Consider the following 20,451-nt stretch of genomic DNA (forward strand, 5'->3'; position numbering starts at 1 on the left):
CTTCGTTAAGCTTTTCGAAAGAGGACAGATGAAAAGTCGGATGACTTTTGATTTGACCCCAGCGGTCTATTTATAGACAGCTATGAGCTGTCGAATCAGGGCGAGATTCTAGGCCCAGAATCCCGCCAAACGCAGCATGTGCGTCTGCATTGGTTGAGCTTCTGAACGCAGAGTTCAACTCTACGTTTTAATTTTCAAGCATGCGAATCCACCTGTGCGTTTTGAACACTATCAAATAAATTTCTCAATGTTTAAAGCCAAAACATAGCTTTAATAAATAAAGAGAAAGACTAATGTTAGCTATCAAGGTGACCAAAGACGAGAAGAAACAGACGACTCCGCTGGGGAGTCTGTTGGATGAGTACGAACAGATTACAATCGGTAACGCTAAAATTGTCAAACACGAGCTGCGCACAACTCATTCTTCTAAGTGGCTTAACATACCAACCAAGATTGATGAAGCCAAGAGTTGTACCCAACGCACAACTCATTCTTCTAAGTGGCTTAACATACCAACCAAGATTGATGAAGCCAAGAGTTGTACCCAACTCATTCTTCTAAGTGGCTTAACATCCCAACGAAGATTAATGAAGCCACGAGCTGTGCACAACTCATTCTTCTAAATCGCTTAACGTTCCCATCAAGATTAATGAAGACAGGAGCTACGCGCAACTCATTCTTCTAAATGGCTTAACATCCCAACGAAAAGTAATGATGATATTGCTAAAATCATTATCCCAGTTGAGCTGATCAAGAAAGGAAATAAAGTGGGTCCCTCTGAGGCTGCCCTCCTGACTAAACTTGGGATAAAGCCATTCTCATATGGGCTTGCGATTATCTCTGTCTATGACAATGGATCTGTCTTAAGCCCAGAGGTGCTCAACCTCATGGAGGATGACCTCGTTGACAAGTTTGCAGTTGGTGTTTCTGTGGTTGCTTCGCTGTCCTTGACTCTCTCTTACCCAACTCTTGCAGCTACGCTTCACATGTTCGTCAATGCCTACAAGAACGTCCTTGCTGTTGCTGTTATCTCTATTGCATCTGCTGAGAATGCTGCTGCTCTTGCCTCTAAGGAAAAAGAGAAGAAGGACGGTCCTGTCGGCGAGTTTGACGATGATTTGGGATTTAGTTTGTTTGACTAAGTTCATTGTCATCAAAACTCAAAAGCTATCTTGTTTGGTTCGAGGAAACAGAATTTCAGCATTCCAACAACCAAGTTCACAATGTCTTCAAATCAGACGAAGTGAATAACCAACCAACTAAAATTTTGGGATCCAAAGTATTCCAAAAATTCGTCCTAGTCAACCGCGAACTTTCGAAAACTTTGGAGGGGGTTCTGTAGGCTGTCTAAAAATCACAGTAGATAGTTGATCCCCATCAAGCTTCAACAAACAAAAGCTACAAACAGAGGACTTTTCACATAGATCAAGAAGAGTTACAAATCAACGACACTTCTGACAGCTGATGAAAACTCTATTCGGTAGCCTCCATAACCAACTGTGAGAGTTACAATCTAACAACTTTCACACCCCATAACAAGCAAAGATCAATGAGCAGTAGCCTTTACGATGTTGTAATGGACGAGGTTACAAGCCAACAACCTCTCCCAAACGCAGAGTCCACCTCGGCGTTTCCCAAACTCAAAACGCATACGAACTGTGCGTTCTCCAGTAGACGTTCAACTCTGTAACGCAGAGTTAAAAAACACAAAACGCACAGACTATGCGTTCGTCAGAAAACACTCAACCATGCGTCTCAAACTCAAGACGCAGAGTTGAGATTCAGCACACAAGCGGCCTGTGCACATGCGGCCTGTGCGTTTCAAATCTCTAGCAGAGATTTAACTCTGCGTCTCAAGCCTTAGGCGCAGAGTTAAGGCCCAGAATGCCAAGTTAGGCGTTTGACTTGTTCAAACACAAGTTGAACGGCCTAACAACCGCTTATCCCACGTTCTGAGGGATTCTCGCCCACATAGGAGCGGATTTAGGGGTTGGTTACACCCCTTACCCCCCTATAAATAACCGCATTACTCAACTGAGTAAGGGGTTGATCGGTCTCGGCAGCTAAACCACACGGAGAAGGTGATTTTCCTGAAGATCAACGAACTGATCGGCAGTTAGTTAATCAAATCTCAGAGAATCCTTTCACCAACGGCATACCTACTTGGCTATTAACCTAATTTTCGGTTCTAACAACTCTGTTACAGAGTTTCAACTCGCTCTGAGTTCTTAAACTCGTTAAGAGTTCTTAATTAAACTTGCAACGCAAGTTAATTACACTAATCGATTATTCGGTTTTCAACAACTCTTTTCAGAGTTTTCAACTCGTTCTGAGTTTCTTAAACTTGTTAAAAGTTCTAAACCGGATTCATCATACAAGTCAATCGTTCTCATGAGACAGGACGGTCTGATCGTCAACGGGGAGCAAATTCGACGCAGGCATTCAAAGGAGGCACTCCATCGCTACCAAGAAGAACCTAGAATTAAACAAAGGGGAGAATCAAATTCATTCTCCTCTCTTTTGTAATCGGAATCTAAATTGTAATCGATTTTGAGAGAATACATCATTCTCCTCTCTTTTGTAATCGGAATCTAAATTGTAATCGATTTTGAGAGAATACAAATCAATTTTTCTTTCATTTCTTTTACATCCGGAATCTAAATTGTAATCGATTTTGAGAGAATACAAATCAATTTTTCTTTCATTTCTTTTACATCAAAATTTCCACAAACAAAATCTAAAGTAAAATATGATACAAAGAGAATGATTCATAATTTATAATTGAAATTAGCTAGTGGATTTAATTCTAGATTCCTCATATCTTTAATTGAATCATCCATCTTTACTTTCTTAAATTTTCTCTTTGTTCTTAATTTTTCATTATTTATTTTATTTTTATTTCCTTTGATTTCTTCCTCTCCTCATTTTATTTTTGTTTGCATATATTCACAACCACTCCTCATATCTCTTCATAATCACACACTTTCAACACTCCTAATTTGTCACACACACAACATAAGAACCAATATTGATTTCCTCCTACAAACACATTCTTCGTGGGATCAATAACTTTTTATACTATGACTTGATAGTTGTATACTTGTAACTTTTGGTTATCATTTTGACCCCATTAAGTTTTCAGCACCGTTGCCAGGGAATCTCTATTGCCGAGGAATGAAGAGAAAATTTTAAATACCCCCATACCTAAACTTTTGCTAGTCCTCTAGCAAAGAAAGAAATTAAAAATCCTAACTCACTTTTGTAGAAACCGCGGTTGTATTTAGCAAATATAACACGCTTTTAAATCCCTAGGTTACCCTAGATGACGAGTTGTAGTCTCGTGAGGGTTTGTAGTGAATATACCCACAAAATTCAATTATTTTACCAATTCAAAGAAGTTAGTGAATAATTAATTTACTTGATAAGTTTATTAAAAGTTTTGAGAAGAACATACTAACTCTTTGTTTTAAATAATTTTTAAGTCTCTTAAAATATATTTTTCAAGACCATACATACAAATAAAACAATACATATATATGTTACCCTCTCTCTCTCTCTCTATATATATATATATATATATATAGATAGATAGAGAGAGAGAGAGAGAGAGAGAGAGAGATTAGTGGGTATCATATATATATATATATATATATATATTATAGTATATATAGATAGAGAGAGAGAGAGAGAGAGAGGGAGAGATTAGTTGGGTATGCATATGTCAATATGAAGAGGATTCTGGCGCTTATTACAATATATGACAAATCTGCCACCCAAGTGAATAAAGTAGAGCAGAGAATGCGCTCATAATCCTTGTTTGTGGTTGTGGGCCACATCATGTATACTTGAGAGAATCGCTCCTCATATGACATATGATACGCCATGTTAAATCTCTCGATGATATATATTATAATATTATATATATAAAGTATAATATATATATTATATATTTATATATATATATATATATATATATTTCACTCTTTATTCCTTGGTGATTTTTTCTATGTTATCGGGTTTTCTTTTTTTTTTGGTCAATGAAATAAATTTTATTCATTACCAAATTGAGAAATATAAGTACATCAGAATATACTAGTTCCTAAACTGGGAGAACAACTCCGGAAAAAAAAAATTACATTTTCACAATTCTGTCATTTATGTGAGCAGGAATATTATCATTTAGGACTTTTGATAGAATCAGGAACTTCACTCTTCAAAACACAAAAACAGGGTCTTGAGCTTCATGCCGAAAAATTCTTTGATTTCTTTCCTTCCCAATGGCATAGACTGACACAGTTAGTGCCATTCTTTTAACTTTCTTCATAAAACCCTTTCCCTTCAATCTTGTACTATACCATTCAATAATCCTATCCCAATTGCAAGATTTCCATTTGTAATTCATCCACTCCATAACTCTGTTCCAGAGATCAGCTGAGAATGCACATTCAAAAAAAAGATGCTTACAGGTTTCTTGTTGCTGAAATGTGCGCAGAACACATGCATTTTGCTATTGATTTATGTCAAGGATATTCATGTGACATAATCTATCTCTTGTTAACAGTCTAGAATGAATAGCAAGCCAGGTGATGAGAAAGGATATTCATGTGACATAATCTATCTCTTGTTAACAGTCTAGAATGAATAGCAAGCCAGGTGATGAGAGAATGCTTAGGATATGACCATTCAATCTCTTGTTAACAGTCTAGAATGAATAGCAAGCCAGGTGATGAGAGAATGCTTAGGATATGACCATTCGTCCCAAACTGTTTTAGACCAAGTTACCTGTGCATTCTGATTAATGAGATCATTGTAGATAGTAGATAACTGGACATTACCTCCAGAGCAGCTCCTGGCAATTATATTTTGAACATTAGAGGCACTTCCAAATTTGAATATCACCTTATCTCTCATTTTAAGAATCTGTTTCCACATCCAAGAATCATTTGCTTTGGATTGAACTTGCCATATGTCAGATTGTCTAAGATAGCTGCCATGTACCCACTTAATCCATAACAAATCTTTCTTGAAGTGTATCATCCAAATAAGCTTCATAGAAGCTGCAGTATTCCAGGCTTTAGCAGAGAATACCCCTAGACCTCCATGTTCCTTACTTTGACAAACTGTCTTCAGGAAATCAAATGGATTTTATGGTTCCAAAAGAATTCAGAACAAAGACTGTCAATTTTCTTCAACACCTTAACTGGTAGAATATAATTGCTAGTCCAAAAATTTTGAATTCCTAAGATGATAGATTTAATAAGCTGCAATCTACCTGCATAGGACAATGTTTTCTTTTTTTGCTAATTCTGGAACTGAGTAGATATTTTGTCAATCAAAGGGGAGCAATCTGAATAAGATAATCTATTTGAAATCAAAGGTACCCCCAAGTATCTCACTGGCAGGACACCCTCAGAAAAATTTAGCAAGGAGCAAATATAGGTCTTCAAATTCTCATCAATACCACTCATATATATAGAGCACTTGTTTGGATTAGTCTCTAGTCCAGAAACTTCAATCTTGCAATAGAGTAAATATCAGCTTTGCAGAAAAGTAGCAAATCATCAGCAAAGAAAAGATGAGAGATTTTAAGCCTGGAACATTTTGGGTGATTTTTAAACAAATTGTCATTCTTCAGAGAACTTAGTCTTCTTGATAGATACTCCATCCCCAAAACAAAAAGATAAGGAGAGAGGGGATCTCCTTGTCTTAATCCTCTAGCATCTCTAAAACAACCATGTAGTGAGCCATTCAAAGATAGGGAGTACTTAGGTGAACATATACATTCCATTATCCAATTGATCATAGTGACAGGAAAGCCCAGACCAGTAAGCATATCCTTTATAAATTTCCAGTTAATTGTATCAAAGGCTTTTCTTAGATCAATGTTGATGATTGCCCTTGGAGTTGAATGTTTTCTGTCGTAGTGCTTGATCAATTCATGAGCTAAGAGGATGTTGCTAGATATAAGCCTTCCTTTAACAAAAGCACTTTGTGCTTCATTAATCAAAGCCCCTATAACCCCTTGAATTCTTGTTGCAATAATTTTAGAGATGATTTTATATAAACAATTGCAACAGGAAATTGGTCTAGATTTTGGATTAAGAATCTTAGAGACTAAAGTAATAGATGTAGCATTAAGAGCTCCAAGAAGTTTACCAGACTTAAAAAACTCTTCAATGGCAAGATAAAGATCTTCATTAATCAGATTCCAGGCTGCTTTGAAGAACGTAGCAGTGTAGCCATCCGGTCCTGGTGCTTTCTCATTATCCATAGAAAATAATGCTTGCTTGATTTCATCTCTAGTGACTGGGACACTAAGATTCTTGGCCTGAGTAGAAGATAGGATAGGACCATTTAACAAAACTTCCACTTTGATTTCTGCAGTAGAAGCAGAATAACCCAGTAATTTCTTGTAATAAGCAGTGAACTCTTCTATGATATGAGACATGTCAGTAATCCTTTCCCCACTATCAGAGTATATAGACAGGATCTTATTTTGATGCCTTTTTGCCTTCATAATAGAGTGAAAAAACTGAGAGCATTGATCACCATGAATACCACATCTAATACTTGCCTTTTGCCTGTAAAAGGAAGTTTCAAAATCAACCAATCTTGTATAAGTATTCAGACATTTCTTCTCCTTTGAAATCAAAATAGAATTGAAAGGATCATTCATCAGTTTCTGCTGAATATCAGACAATTCCCCCTTGGCTCTAATCACCTGCTCACTTCTATTCATAAAGTGACTTTTATTCAAATCTTTAAGGACTGGTTTAAGATTTTTCAGCTTAGTAACCAGCTTGTACATATAGAAGCCCTTGATGTCTGTCTCCCATACAGATTTAATAACTGAGTTGAATTCTGGATGTTTGATCCACATGCTAAAAAACTTGAATGGTTTTTTTCCTTTACAGCTTTCATCACCAATTGTTATCAATGCTGGTGAATGATCAGATAGGCTAGGCACCAAGAAATTAACTTGACTGGTGTTATCGGGTTTTCTAAATGACCATTTAACAAGTTTTGGGCCAATGAATCCCAACCCAATTAGGCTTAGGTCATTAAGTATGGAAATACTTATTGGGCCTAACTACTCGGTCAACTTAAGCTTTATAAGATAGAATATATATATATATATATATAGACACACACACACACACACACACACACACACACACACACACACACACACACACACACACACACACACACACACACTGTGTGTGTGTGTGTATAAAATGGAGAAACTTGGTACCAAGTTGCTCCAAGCAACTTAGTAGTGATGTGGCCTAATCTTGTCCCTACATCTACATTAGAGTTGGTAAAGGGTGGTTGAGGCTCTATCTTTGAGGTGTGATGTAGGGACAAGATTAGGCCACATCATATAGTGTATGTGTGTGTATGTATATATATTCTAAAAAATATCTAGATCAAGGTAACTTGAAATTTTCAACTCTAAGCTAAGCATGCAAAATTTTTATTATTTTAATGAAAAGTTTAAGCTAAGGCTTAAGTGAAGTATACTGTTTTAAAAATTATTTCTTCAGAAATTTATTTAGAGTTATCATAAAAGGTGAACTTGAGTATAAAACTAATTAGGAATTAGAAAGTTAAAATTTGTCAAATAGGTCAATTATGCATTGACTTGATCAAATTGGCAGAATTTTTTTTAACTAAAAACTAACAAAAGGAAAGTTCTATAAAATGGAAAAATAAAAAAAAACTAAAACTAGTAAAAAAAATACTAACTACCTAATGTAAAACAGCTAACTAGCTCACACCCCCATACGTAGACTTTGCATTGTCCTCAAGGCAAATACTAGCAATAACATCCAAAATATATCACAGTATATAAGTACAAGCCAATATGAAAGTCAAATACTTGGTGAAAGAAACATCCCTCACTTCTCATCACTAGATGGATCATCGTCTGCATCATCAGTGGCAACTCCTGTACTCGCTGTCTGAAACCTCGATGCTGGCTGGATCGGTGCGCACTTGTCTTGGACTACTTTTACTATAGCCCTTCTTATCGCATGAAATGCTCGAATTACCCTTTCCGAACCTGACCTTTCTGCTTTGCTCTTTGGTCTCACTTCACTGTCGAATTCTCTGATCAAGGATTTTAGATCATATCGTCATTATTTCAAGAGGATAGGACTCCAACTGATCGACGCCCCTGTCTTTCACTTACTTTTTGGCAGGGTGCCACCTGGAACCAATCAATGTAGTACGACTGAACGGTCTGACTAGCCTTTTCAAGACCCGGTCTTTCCTTTAAGGCTAGCTTCACCTCCCATCCTCCCGGAAAAATCATCAGGCTAACGTAGTGTGATAAAAGTCTTAAGCTGAGGTTAGGGTTCAGTTGTATCTCCATGCACCCTCTGCCACTCTCTCATCAGATATGCTAAGGACTCAGTGACATAGTTTATTTGATCCCGCATCTGAGATTGATCCTCACGAATCTCCTAAATGGGGTCATGCGTAGCCGCTTAGTGCCGAGGAGGAGCTCTGTGTGAAGAAGTTGATTGATCTCATCCTAAAATTCTCCTCCTCACAGTCTAATCAGTCAATAGCCCCTTCCATGCTTCTAGTCTATCCTCTGTGAAAACTGGAACATAAAATATTTGGCAGAGTCTAGTCATCAAGTAGGGGTAAATAAGCTGAACTCTCGATCCATACTGCATCCTGGCCCACTCTAACACACCCTCCACTGAAGATCTCATCCACACATAGATAATCTTGGCTGTATCAAACTGTCGACCGGTGGCTGTCCAATAAAGAAGGAGTATATCATGGGCAATGATGGTTGTGAATGCAGTGGTGGGTTTAAGATCAAAGTTCAGGAAAAGGTTGGATAATTTATACTTAGGGTTGAGATTTACTGAACCAAAGCTGGATGTGAAGGTCCTCCCACACAAAACCATAGACATATCATTATATTCTGGTGTACCAGGTTGTAAGCTAGAAGCTAACTGGAAGTAATCGGGTACATCAGCCAGTGGTTTCTCAAGTCCAAGAATATCTCGAATTGTGGGAAGATCAAAGACAACATTAACACCCCTAACTATAGAAAAAGCCTAAAATTCTCTATCTGGATCAAATTCCAATCCAGTATAAAATTCACGAACGAGTGAAATATTTGCTTTTTCTAAGGGTCTATCCATCATATTTCTAAGTCCCACTTCGGTCAACATATCAAGAGTAGATTTATAAGTTTGAAGTGCATTGATCTAAAATTCTCTCTCAAAATGAATATTTAGACTCATAATCCTGACCAAGAGTGTGGGTCTATCTATATCATCATCAGATGGAACTTGAGAGGATGATGAACCAGCTCAGGATCTAGGGGGCATCCACAGGAAAAATAATATTTTAATATAATGAAAGCAACAAAAATCCCACCCCATTATTTATTTATTTAAATAATTTAGCTATAAATTATTTAACATGAGTTAATTTCAAGTTATCAAGCATAACTTTTTGTGTTTGGTACCAAGCATACCCATATTTCTCATATATATATATATATATATGTATATATATATATATAATAAAAAATATATATATACTATATATATGTATATATATATATATATATATTATATGATATTATCTATATATATATATATATATGTATATATCATTATATATATATATATAATGTATATATATATGTATATATGTATATATATATGTATAATGTACTTATAATTATATAGTATATATATATATATATATATATAATATACAATATATTATATTACATATATATATATATAATATATATATATATATATATACTTATATATATATATATATATATATTAAATATATATATATATATAATATATATATACAATCTAATATATATATACTTATATATATATATATATTATATATAATATATATATATATAATATATATATATTATATAATATATATATTATATATATATTATATAACTATATACATGATATATATATATATATATACCTAATATATATATATATAGTATATAATATATATATATATATATATAGTTATATATACAAGAGTATTACTATCATTTTATTTGAAGCTTGGGAATCAGAACACACAATTTCATACTTATGTTGTTTTTAAGCGTTTTTTCAACAAATAACTAATTTTCAAAAAGTATGAGGAACCTATCTGCCAAAATTATTTTCAACAGTTTGCTTTTTATTTGAAAAAACATTTTACAAAGCTGTTCAGATTTTTTTCAGAGGGTCACATAACCCCAAAATTAGCTGGTTTTAGTTTAAGACATGTAGAATCAAGTTCAACGGAGCGGATCGCAAAAAAATATATAGCGGGACTGATGTGCATTTTTTTAGGGACGCGTCCTTAGGTGGAGCCTAAGCGGTGTCACCTTAGATTCACTTTTGTCCTAATATATATATACGTATATATATATACACACACACATATATATATAAATATATATATGATATAATTTTTTCAACAATATTCCTAAAAATTATTCTTTGGACCAAAAATGTCAAAATTTTGATAACTTCATCTATGAATAATGCATGTTGATATGACAAACAATAAGCTAAACCTTTACAAATTTCAAATTTGATAAAACACCCTCAATTTAAAATTATTGACAAATTCTACCCAATCTTCTCCATGATAACAAATTGTCAAAATTTTGAATTTGATAATACACCCAATTCAAACTTCAATTTGAAATTATTGATAGATTAATCACCTTCTACCAAAGTTAAATTCAAAATTTTAAATTTTCAAAATTTTCAAAAAAAAAGTTACCCAATTAAACTCTCAAAATTATAACAAATTGATCAGTCTCTACCATGAATCATTGCACAACTATGTTAACAACCCAAAATTCTCCATGATTCAACCCATATACACAATTACACAATTGTTATGGTGTTCACTCACCCAAGATACGGGTATTTGCAAAATGATACAATCATAGCCCTAGAAAATCGGCCTCAAATAACTTAGTGGCCCAAGCCCAACAAAGGGCTCGACCCCACTAACTCATCAAGTTGACATTCTTTCAGGCCGACACGAAAGGCGGGGTCAGCGACCTTATCGTCGAAGACGACCCACTACGGTCACTCAACCACTTATTTGGCAACTCACGAAGACGCATTGATGGACATTCCCTACTGTCGACTAAGTTGAGGACTCGACGTCCGCCTCAATCCTCTCCGCCAGAGTATATGTCATCATTCTAGTCCACCTCGGACAAGCCTTATCCTGATTCTAGCTTGATAGTCTGCATGACTTGTCAGCCTACCAGCGTGCCTTCTGCCATGCCCTCAATCACTTCCTAAAAATACGGAGACACTCTCTCCCATGCCGAAGTGACTTCCCCTCCAATCACCAGCCGACACCTGTAAAGTGAGGGATGACTCAGCCTGTGAGCATACCATCTGCCACGCTCTCAATCACTTCCTGAAAAATACGGAGACACTATCTCCAGTGTCGAAGTGACTTATCCTCCAGTCGTTAGCCGACACCTGTAAAGTGAGAGATGACTTAGCCTGCCAGTAGGCCTTCTACCACGCTCTCAATCACTTCCTGAAAAATGCAAAGACACCCTCTTCCGTATCGAAGTGACTTCCCCTCCAGTCATCAGCCGAGACCTGTAAAGCAAGGGATGACTCAGCTCTTAGCCCGCACTTCACCACCGCCTCCCTATGCTTAGCTAGAAGTGACCTATTTATCCCCATGATGGAGATATATACAGGTAGACTCCTAACCTCACAGGGGGCAAGCTCGATCTAAGCTTGGCTCACTTCCCCTCTCTCTCTAAGAAAGAAAAAGAACACACAGTTCTTCATCTACACAGAGGAACACACATAGACCCTCTATAACAGCACATTGCCATCTCAAGAACCACATCGGTTCCTGACCTTCCCCTTCCCCACTCGAGTTTCACTAACTTGATCGCCGGAGGAACCATGGGGGAACCGGTCCCCGCCATCTCATGGGTTCTTCTCGTCTGTGTAGCATGGACTTCAAAGCCCCCATTCAAGAACCAAGCATAAAGTCAGAGAAGGAAGTTGACCCTTCATCAATCTCCTCTACATCGTCCTGGTAAGAACCTAGGAGAAACCGATCCAGTTTCGGGTTAGAACCAATCCAATTCCGGATCAGAACCGATCCCATCCCGGATCCGATTGACTGTTTGATCCCGACCATCAACAGTTTGGCGCCCACCATGGGGCTACTTTTCTTTTTTGAGAAGACATACCAAGTTCTGAACAAGGGTCTGATATTACTCATTCTGAAGAACAATATTAGAGTTGCATCATCCAAGCTAAATGAAGTCAGGAGTTGTATCACTCAAGCTAAGGAGGGTTAGCTTTGGCTAAGAGGAACCAACATAGGCATAGTCTTCGAAAGTCTCAACGACTTTCTGGGGAGTGTTTGCCAAGTACACCATATGCTAGATGGTAGAGCGACCTTCAACACCCCTAAAAACCCTCCAGAAGAAGACACAACGTAAGGATGGTTGTCTTTCTTAAAAAAGCAACACTGGTTTCTAATCGCAGTCACAGAATAACTCTGGCCAGAACACAGGTTCCAATCATGCCAAACATTACTCAAGCTCTAACTGACAAAACCTCATATGAGCATCAGAGCAGTGATTAAGTCTATGATAGGAGTCTCGGACCATGAGGATTCTTTGAAGGGAGCTCTCATATACCAGGGATGAGATTGCGAGAAAAGCATAGGGCTTATTAACTAATTGTCTTCTCAGGAAGAACGACCTTGGCCCTTCAACTGATGCCTGCACCACTAAAGTTGTCTAAGCTTTAGTCATTGAAGCATGTGACCCGAATGATCCCCATAAGAGATATTCCTCCATTCACATCATGGTCCAGCCCCCAGTGCTCCCGAAGCTCATTTAAGAAAACTACTATGGTTTGTCATCCCAGAGAGTACAATACCGGCTGGTGGATTCTCTCCCCAAGAGAATTTACATCACAAAAGGTACCATGTAGATTTTGGTCATGTCCCAAACCCTCACAAACTCGACCAGGAAAACACCATTCAACATAATGCATGGTGTCTGGACGGTTCCTTTTGCTAAAAGTCAACATGCCAACCGTCCACCTTCAAGGCCTTACTGAAGATTCGAACTCAAAGGAACCTTGGCTGATTAGATGGCAAATAGAGTTTCAACTCATCTTTATTTATCAACGAGTCATCTACTATGGTAAAAGCAAAATCCAACTAAAAAGGTTCTACACTGGCGGCCTCATCTACTACAAAACTGCCTTTGAAACAAAGACAAGACAAGATCATAAGCGGTTCAATACCCTTGAGCATCAGATGTCTGTGACGGATACATCCCATAATCATGTAAATTTTAGTACTAATGAAATCTTATCAAATATGAATTAACTCGTATCTCATAGGAATTAAGCCTTCACTAAGGCCGAAGACCTAGTCAACTTCTATAAGTTCTAGGCATTCGACTCCTCAGTTGAATTACAAGCCCTTGGTACCTTCTCAGGATAAACCCAAGGCACAACCCTATGGTCGACTCCCACAGTCACCACTCGACCATACGGGGATTCTGAAGACCTTAGCACCTATGTAAGACCTAGGCACAGAACCTTAAGGTTGTCACTCAGCCTCAAGGATGCCGAAGACCTAGTCAAGTCTCGAGAGTTCTAGGCATTCGACTCCTCAATCGAATTTTAAGCCCTTGGTACCTCTTCTGGGTAAACTCAAGGCATAACATATGGTCGAATCCCCCAGTGCTACTCGACCATCATGGCTATTAAAAACCTAGGCGTCTAAATAAGTCATGGGCAACCTAACCTCAGGGTTGGCATGTCAACAAGCCCTTAGTACCTTCTCAGGATAAAGCCGAGGCAAAACCTTATAGTCGACTCCCGCAGTCACCACTCGACGATACGGGGATTCTGAAGATCTAGGCACCTACATAAGACCTAGGCACCCAATCGAAGGGTTATCATTCAGCCTCAAGGCTGCCAAAGACCTAGTTAACTCTTAAGAGTTCTAGGCATTCGACTCCTCAGTTGAATTTTAATCCCTTGGTACCTCTTCAGGATAAACCCAAGGCACAACATATAGTCGAATCATCCAGTGCTACTCGACCATCATGGTTATTTAAAAACCCATGTGTCCAAATAAGTCATGGACGACCTAACCTCAAGGTTGGCATGTCAACAAGCCATTGGTACCTTCTCAGGATAAACCCAAGGCACAAATCTATGGTCGACTCCCACAGTTGCCACTTGACTATACGGGGATTCTGAAGATCTAGGCACCTACGTAAGACCTAGGCACCCAACCTTAGGGTTGTCATTCAGCCTTAAGGCTGCTAAAGACCTAGTCAACCCTTAAGAGTTCTAGGCATTAGACTCCTCAGTCGAATTTTAAACCATTAGTACCTCTTCAAGGTAAACCCAAGGCATAACATATGGTTGAATCATCCAGTGCTACTCGACCATCATGGCTATTAAAAACCCAGGTATCCAAATAAGTCTTAGGTGACCCAACCTTAGGGTTGGCATGTCAACAAGCCCTTCATACTTTCTCAGGATAAACCCAAGGCACAACCTTATGGTCGACTCCCACAGTCACCACTCGACCATACGAGGATTCTGAAGACCCAAACAATTACGTAAGACCTAGGCACCCAATCTTAAGGTTGTCATTCAGCGTCAAGGCTATTGAAGACCTAGTCAACTTTCAAGAGTTCTAGGTATTTGACTCCACAGTCAAATTTTAAGCCATTGGTACCTCTTTAGGATAAACCCAAGGCATAATATTTGATTGAATCATCCGGTGCTACTCGACCATCATGGTTATTTAAAAACCTAGGCATCTAAATAAGTCCTGGGCGACCTAACCTCAGGGTTGGCATGTTAACAAGCCCTTGGTATCTTCTCAGGATAAACCCAAGGCACAACTCTATGGTCGACTCCTATAGTCGCCACTAGATCATACGGGGATTCTAAAGTCCTAGGCACCTATGTAAGACCTAGATACCTAACCTTAGGGTTATCATTTAGCCTCAAGGCTGCCAAAGACCTAGTCAATTCTTGAGAGTTCTAGGCATTCGACTCCTCAGTTGAATTTTAGTCCCTTGGTACCTCTTCAGGATAAACCCAAGGCACAACAAATGGTCAAATCCTCCAGTGCTACTTGACCATCATGGTTATTTAAAAACCCAGGCATCCAAATAAATCATGGGCGACCTAACCTCAGGGTTGGCATGTCAACAAGCCCTTGGTACATTCTCAGGATAAACCCAAGGCACAACCCTATGGTCGACTCCCACAATCGCCACTCGACCATGCGGGGATTATGAAGACCTAGTCACCTATGTAAGACCTAGACACCCAACCTTAGGATTGTCATTCAGCCTCAAGGCTACTGAAGACCTAGTCAATTCTCGAGATTTCTAGGCATGCGACTCCTCAGTCAAATTTTAAGCCCTTGGTATCTCTTTAGGGTAAACCCAAGGCACAACATATGGTCAAATCCTCCAATGCTACACAACCATCATCGCTATTAAAAATGTAGACGTCCAAATAAGTCTTGGGTGACCCAACCTCAGGGTTGGCATGTCAACAAGCCCTTCGTACCTTTTCAGGAATAAACCTAAGGCACTAACCCTATGGTCGAATCCCACAGTCATCACTCGACCATACGGGAATTTTGAAGACCTAGACCCCTACGTAAGACCTAGGCATCCAACCTCAGGGTTGTCATTCTGCCAAAAAGGTATTCATGTCATTTTGCATAAGCCTAAGGTATGAATATTAAGTGTTTGACCGATACTTAATTGACCTAAAAACTTAAGCAGTCATTTATCAAGTTCAGGTTAATTAAACGTCAAACAAAATAAGGCATCAAGTGAACTAGTTGTCATAAGTCCCCAGCATAGGTTGACACCTTATAACTAACTCACTTCAGCCAACATTTTAGTTCTTGATAAGAACAAAGTTACAAAGTTAAGATAGTATAAACAATGAAGGAAAACTCAAGAATGGAAACAAAAGTTGATTTTCATTTAATAAGAGGAAACTTCATTACAAATTTCTCTAAAAAAGAAAAGAAAGAGAAATACAGGTCTTCAAAGCTCTCGACCAGATCCGGGAGTTAGACTTGGCGGTCTCCTGGTAGTAGTAGCTGTAGAAGATTCCCCAGGGGCCCTAGCAACTGGCTTAATCTCATCATCACTCGCTGATAAATCTAGTTCGCCTCCACTCTTCTCAACATCCTTCAACAGATTAAGACAGTAGGAGACGTGGGAAGGATAGAAGTGGGTTAGAGGGAGATGAGAGCTAGGACGCACTAGAGAAGAGAAGTAGTCGACTCTGGCCTTACATGCTAAAGCCACTTCAACCCTTCCTAAGAGGCCATGACGCCAGTCATCGACGACCTTCGATTTATGTTGATCTAAATCCAGTCGAATGAGTTTGTCCTCCAGTTCCTTGACAAGGGCTACAGACGCCTGAATCTTCGACTGCAGCTCCTCGAAGTCCCTCCTCGATTTCTCGAGAGACATGCGACTTGATCGAGCCTCCGCCTCAGCCATCGCCTTGTGATGCTTCTAGGACTCGACCTCCGCCTGTAGATGAACCATCTCCCTTTGAAGATCCTTGATGGTTCCAACCTGCTTGGAGAACTAAATTCGAAAGCTCTTCAGGAGATCTTCCTTCTCATCTAGACACCGGTGCCAAGCACTTTCTTTATGAGACAACTTGGCCTCCAAGTTAGTAACCCTCTTTTCTTCCTCCTCCTTGGCAGACTTCTCCTTTGCCAGCTCTGCTTGCCATTCTAGGGAATGCTCAAGTTGACTAAACAGAGCTTGCTCTAACAAAGTCCCCCGAGCCAAACAAGCTTGGAAAGCCTGATGTATACCAACACTTGGCATATCCTCTAAAATCCTCTAGCCAACACCATTCTCCATCTGGTCTGACAAAGTTCCAGCTCTCCCCTCGACACAGTCGTCCACCCGAATCGGCTCCTTGCCAGGGCGGTGAGATGACTCAGGCATTAAACTGAGGCTGACAGCATCCTCTTCGACTGCTAGGGCCGTTGTCTTCTCGCCAGGAGAAGACTCATCTACCAGCCCTACATTTTCCAAGTGGTTAAGTTGAGTAACCAGCGGACCCATTCTGGCTGACTAAGGCCCCACAACCGGTCTGATTGAGCGCTGCCTCTCAACCCTTCTCCTCCCCCTTAATTCAGAGGCAATTTCTGCTGCTTGAGGTATCAAGACAGCCACCTCCTTAACTCTAAGGGCCTCCCTCAGCTTCTTATGAGGCAGGGTAGTGGAACTTGATCCCTCAGTCCCTGCGTTCCTCTTACGGTTTTTCACCAACAAAGGAACGAGGCTTTCCTTTGCTTGGAAGCCAGTGGAAGACAAGATCATGGATATGCCCACCGTATGGAGAGACACATCATCAAATATAGCATCACTCTCCCATGGCCCAGCATCAAAGTGAACCTTTTCTAGGTCCATCATCTCTGAATCACTAAGGGTGACTGGCATCAAAGCATCCTCATTCGCCTCTAGCCAATCCGAGCAGGCGAAGACGCTGTCACCACCATAAACCCATATATATCACCTCCTCTAGTCCTCACCCAACTCTAAATCCCCATGATAGTGGTAGAAATAATGCGAGTCCATCTTAGCCGACCCTATGCTGATCAAATGTCTAAGTAATCTCAAGCTTAGTTGGACTCCAACACGGTGACAAATAATGGTGAAAGCCATCAGAATCCCCACTGTGTTCAGATAAAACTAGGAAGCGGAGACTCCTAGAGCGGCATGCACCTCCCTAATAAAAGGATGTAAGGGCAGTCGTAAGCCATGCTCCAAGTGGGCCAGGTATGGCACTCGACTTTTGCCATAGCGACACACTGTGGCTCGCTCATCTCCGGCGCCGCCAATGTGAGAGTCCGAGGGATATTGTATTGATCTTACAATCCCGCAAGATTGTCCATATGGACCCTTGAGTGGATGAGTAGAAGAATAGCAAGCCTCTCCTCACTATAGCCAGAGGTTGAAACTTAAGAGGCCATGGAATATTTTTCTTAAAAAGCTTTGAGGAATATCAGAATTTTGTCAAAGAGAAAATTTGTAAAAGAATCTTCTCAACATAAAGAGACCATTTATAAGTTTTTGAAGAAGTGTGAGGAAGGATTTCAAAGGACACGGTAATTTTTGAAACAACCAGGTCAGATGCACTTCGAAATCTAAAACGGTTCACTCGAAGCATGAAGCACTGCCCTCATTTAATGCCCCATGTCCCAATACTCGAAAAGAGGAACACCCTTTATTATGTCCATGATGCTTCGTTTCTTCAAATGATGGTTCAGATCTTTGATAACGTCAGCCAAGGAAAGCAGAGCTATGATGGGTAAATAAGGATGCCCGATGATGTTAGACACGTCAATAAGATGACTCGAAAAGCGGAACACCCTTCATTATGTCCATGACGCTTCGTTTCTTTAAATGACTGTTTAGATATTTGATAACATCAGCCAAGAAAAGCGGATCTATGATGGGTAAAGAAGGATACTCGATGATGTTAGCCACGTCAATAAGACGAAGACTTCTTAGTTTCTCGTCCCAAACAGGCTTGTATTGATCACAACATAACTTATTTCACTCGGACCCGACTAAAAGCCAACTCCAAGCGAAAAGAGCTAACTGTTATGGTGTCTACTCACCCAAGATATGGGTATTTACAAAATGATATAATCATAACTCTAGCAAACTGGCCTCAACCAATTTAGTGGGCTAAGCCCAACAAAGGCCTCGACCTCACCGACTTATCAAGTCGACATTCTTTCAGGCTGACACGAAAGGTGGGGGTCAGCCAACCTTATCGTCGAAGATGACCCACTAATTGCACTCGACCACTTATTTAGAAACTCATGAAGACGACTTGATGGACATTCCCTGCTGTTGACTAAGTTGAGGACTCGACATCCGCCTCAAGCCTCTCCCCCAAAGTATATGTTAGCATTACAACCCACCTCGGAGAAGCCTTATACTGATTCTAGCCTGATGGTCTCTATGACTTGTCAGCTACCCATGTGCTTTCTGCCATGCTATCAATCACTTCCCGAAAAATACGGAGATACTTTCTCCCGTGTCGAAGTGACTTCCTCTCCAATCACCAGCCGACACCTATAAAGCGAGGGATGACTCAGCCTGCCATCGTGCCTTCTGCCACGCTCTTAATCACTTCTTAAACAATATGGAGACACACTCTCCAAAGCCGAAGTGACTTCCTCTCTAGTCTCTAGCCGACACCTGTAAGGCGAAGGATGAATCAACCTGCCAGTGTGCCTTCTACCATGCTCTCAATCACTTCCTGGAAAATGCAGAGACACTCTCTCCCGTGCCGAAGTGACTTCCCCTCCAGTTACCAGACGACACCTATAAAGCGAGGGATGACTCAACCTGCTAGTGTGCCTTCTGCCACACCCTCAATCACTTCTCAAAAAATACGGAGATACTCTCTCCCGTGCCGAAGTGACTTCCTCTCTAGTCGCCAGCCGACACCTGTAAAGTGAGGGATAACTCAGTCTGCCAGCGTGTCTTCTACCACACTCCCAATCACTTTCTGAAAAATGCGGAGACACTCTCTCCCATGCCGAAGTGACTTCCCCTCCAGTCACAAGTCGACACCTGTAAAACGAAGGATAACTCGGGCTCTTAGAGCGCACTTCACCATCGCCTCCCTATGCTTGGCTAGAAGTGACCCATTTATCCCCATGACGGAGATATATACAGGTAGACTCCTAACCTCAAAGGGGGGAAGCCCAATCTAAGGCTGGCTCACTTCCCCTCTCTCTCTCTCAAAGAAAGAAAAAGGACACACAGTTCTTCATCTACACAGAGAAACACACACAGACCTTTGTAACAACATATTGCCATCTCAAGAATCACATTGGTTCCTAACCTTCCTGTTCCCTACTCAAGTTTCACTAATTTAACTGTCAGAGGAACCACAAGGGAAGCAATCCTTGCTCTCTCACGAGTTCTTCTTGTCTTTGCAGCGTGGACTTTATTCTCCCATTCAAGAACCATGCATAAAGTCGGAGAATGAAGCGACCCCTTCATCAATCTCCTCTACCTCGCCCCGGTAAGAACCTAGGAGGAACCGATCCAGTTCCGGATCAGAACCGATCCCATCCCGGTTCCGATTGAACCTAACCATCAACAACAATAGAAAAAAATTGAAATTACAAGATCAAGACGAGAATTATACCTTAGGGAGATGTTTAGAGGTAGAAGAAGCCCAAAAAAATTGAAGAAAAATACCTCCAATTAGTCTTGATCTCTTATGGATTGGGTGGGTAAAATTAGGGTTTGAGAGAAAGGAATTCGGGTTTGAGAAGTGATGAAAGCAAGGAAGAAGAGGGGTTGCGATTTTAAGG

At 39.8% G+C, this 20,451-nt stretch overlaps 2 protein-coding genes across 2 annotated transcripts; one reads left to right on the top strand and one right to left on the bottom strand.

The window, feature by feature from the left end:
- On the top strand, window positions 294–1,142 carry LOC109833802 (60S acidic ribosomal protein P0-like). The gene is made up of 2 exons (XM_020401620.1): window positions 294–381; window positions 742–1,142. The coding sequence occupies exons 1-2, from the start codon at window positions 294–296 to the stop codon at window positions 1,140–1,142; spliced, it is 489 nt and encodes a 162-aa protein (XP_020257209.1).
- On the bottom strand, window positions 4,214–5,278 carry LOC109833806. The gene is made up of 3 exons (XM_020401634.1): window positions 5,273–5,278; window positions 4,783–5,124; window positions 4,214–4,507 (listed from the first exon to the last, which is right to left on the bottom strand). The coding sequence occupies exons 1-3, from the start codon at window positions 5,276–5,278 to the stop codon at window positions 4,214–4,216; spliced, it is 642 nt and encodes a 213-aa protein (XP_020257223.1).

This window comes from Asparagus officinalis, chromosome 1 (genome assembly GCF_001876935.1).
Source record: "Asparagus officinalis chromosome 1, Aspof.V1, whole genome shotgun sequence".
In the NCBI taxonomy this organism is placed as follows: Eukaryota; Viridiplantae; Streptophyta; class Magnoliopsida; order Asparagales; family Asparagaceae; genus Asparagus; species Asparagus officinalis.

What these genes read in the sequence shown, in the direction of transcription:
- LOC109833802 (XM_020401620.1), top strand. Translation starts at nt 294, where the DNA reads ATGTTAGCTATCAAGGTGACCAAAGACGAGAAGAAACAGACGACTCCG. An exon ending in GTACGAACAGATTACAATCG is followed by an intron (nt 382 to 741) that starts GTAACGCTAAAA and finishes TCATTATCCCAG; the next exon opens with TTGAGCTGATCAAGAAAGGA.
- LOC109833806 (XM_020401634.1), bottom strand. An exon ending in TCATTAATCAGAATGCACAG is followed by an intron (nt 4,508 to 4,782) that starts GTAACTTGGTCT and finishes ATAAATCAATAG; the next exon opens with CAAAATGCATGTGTTCTGCG.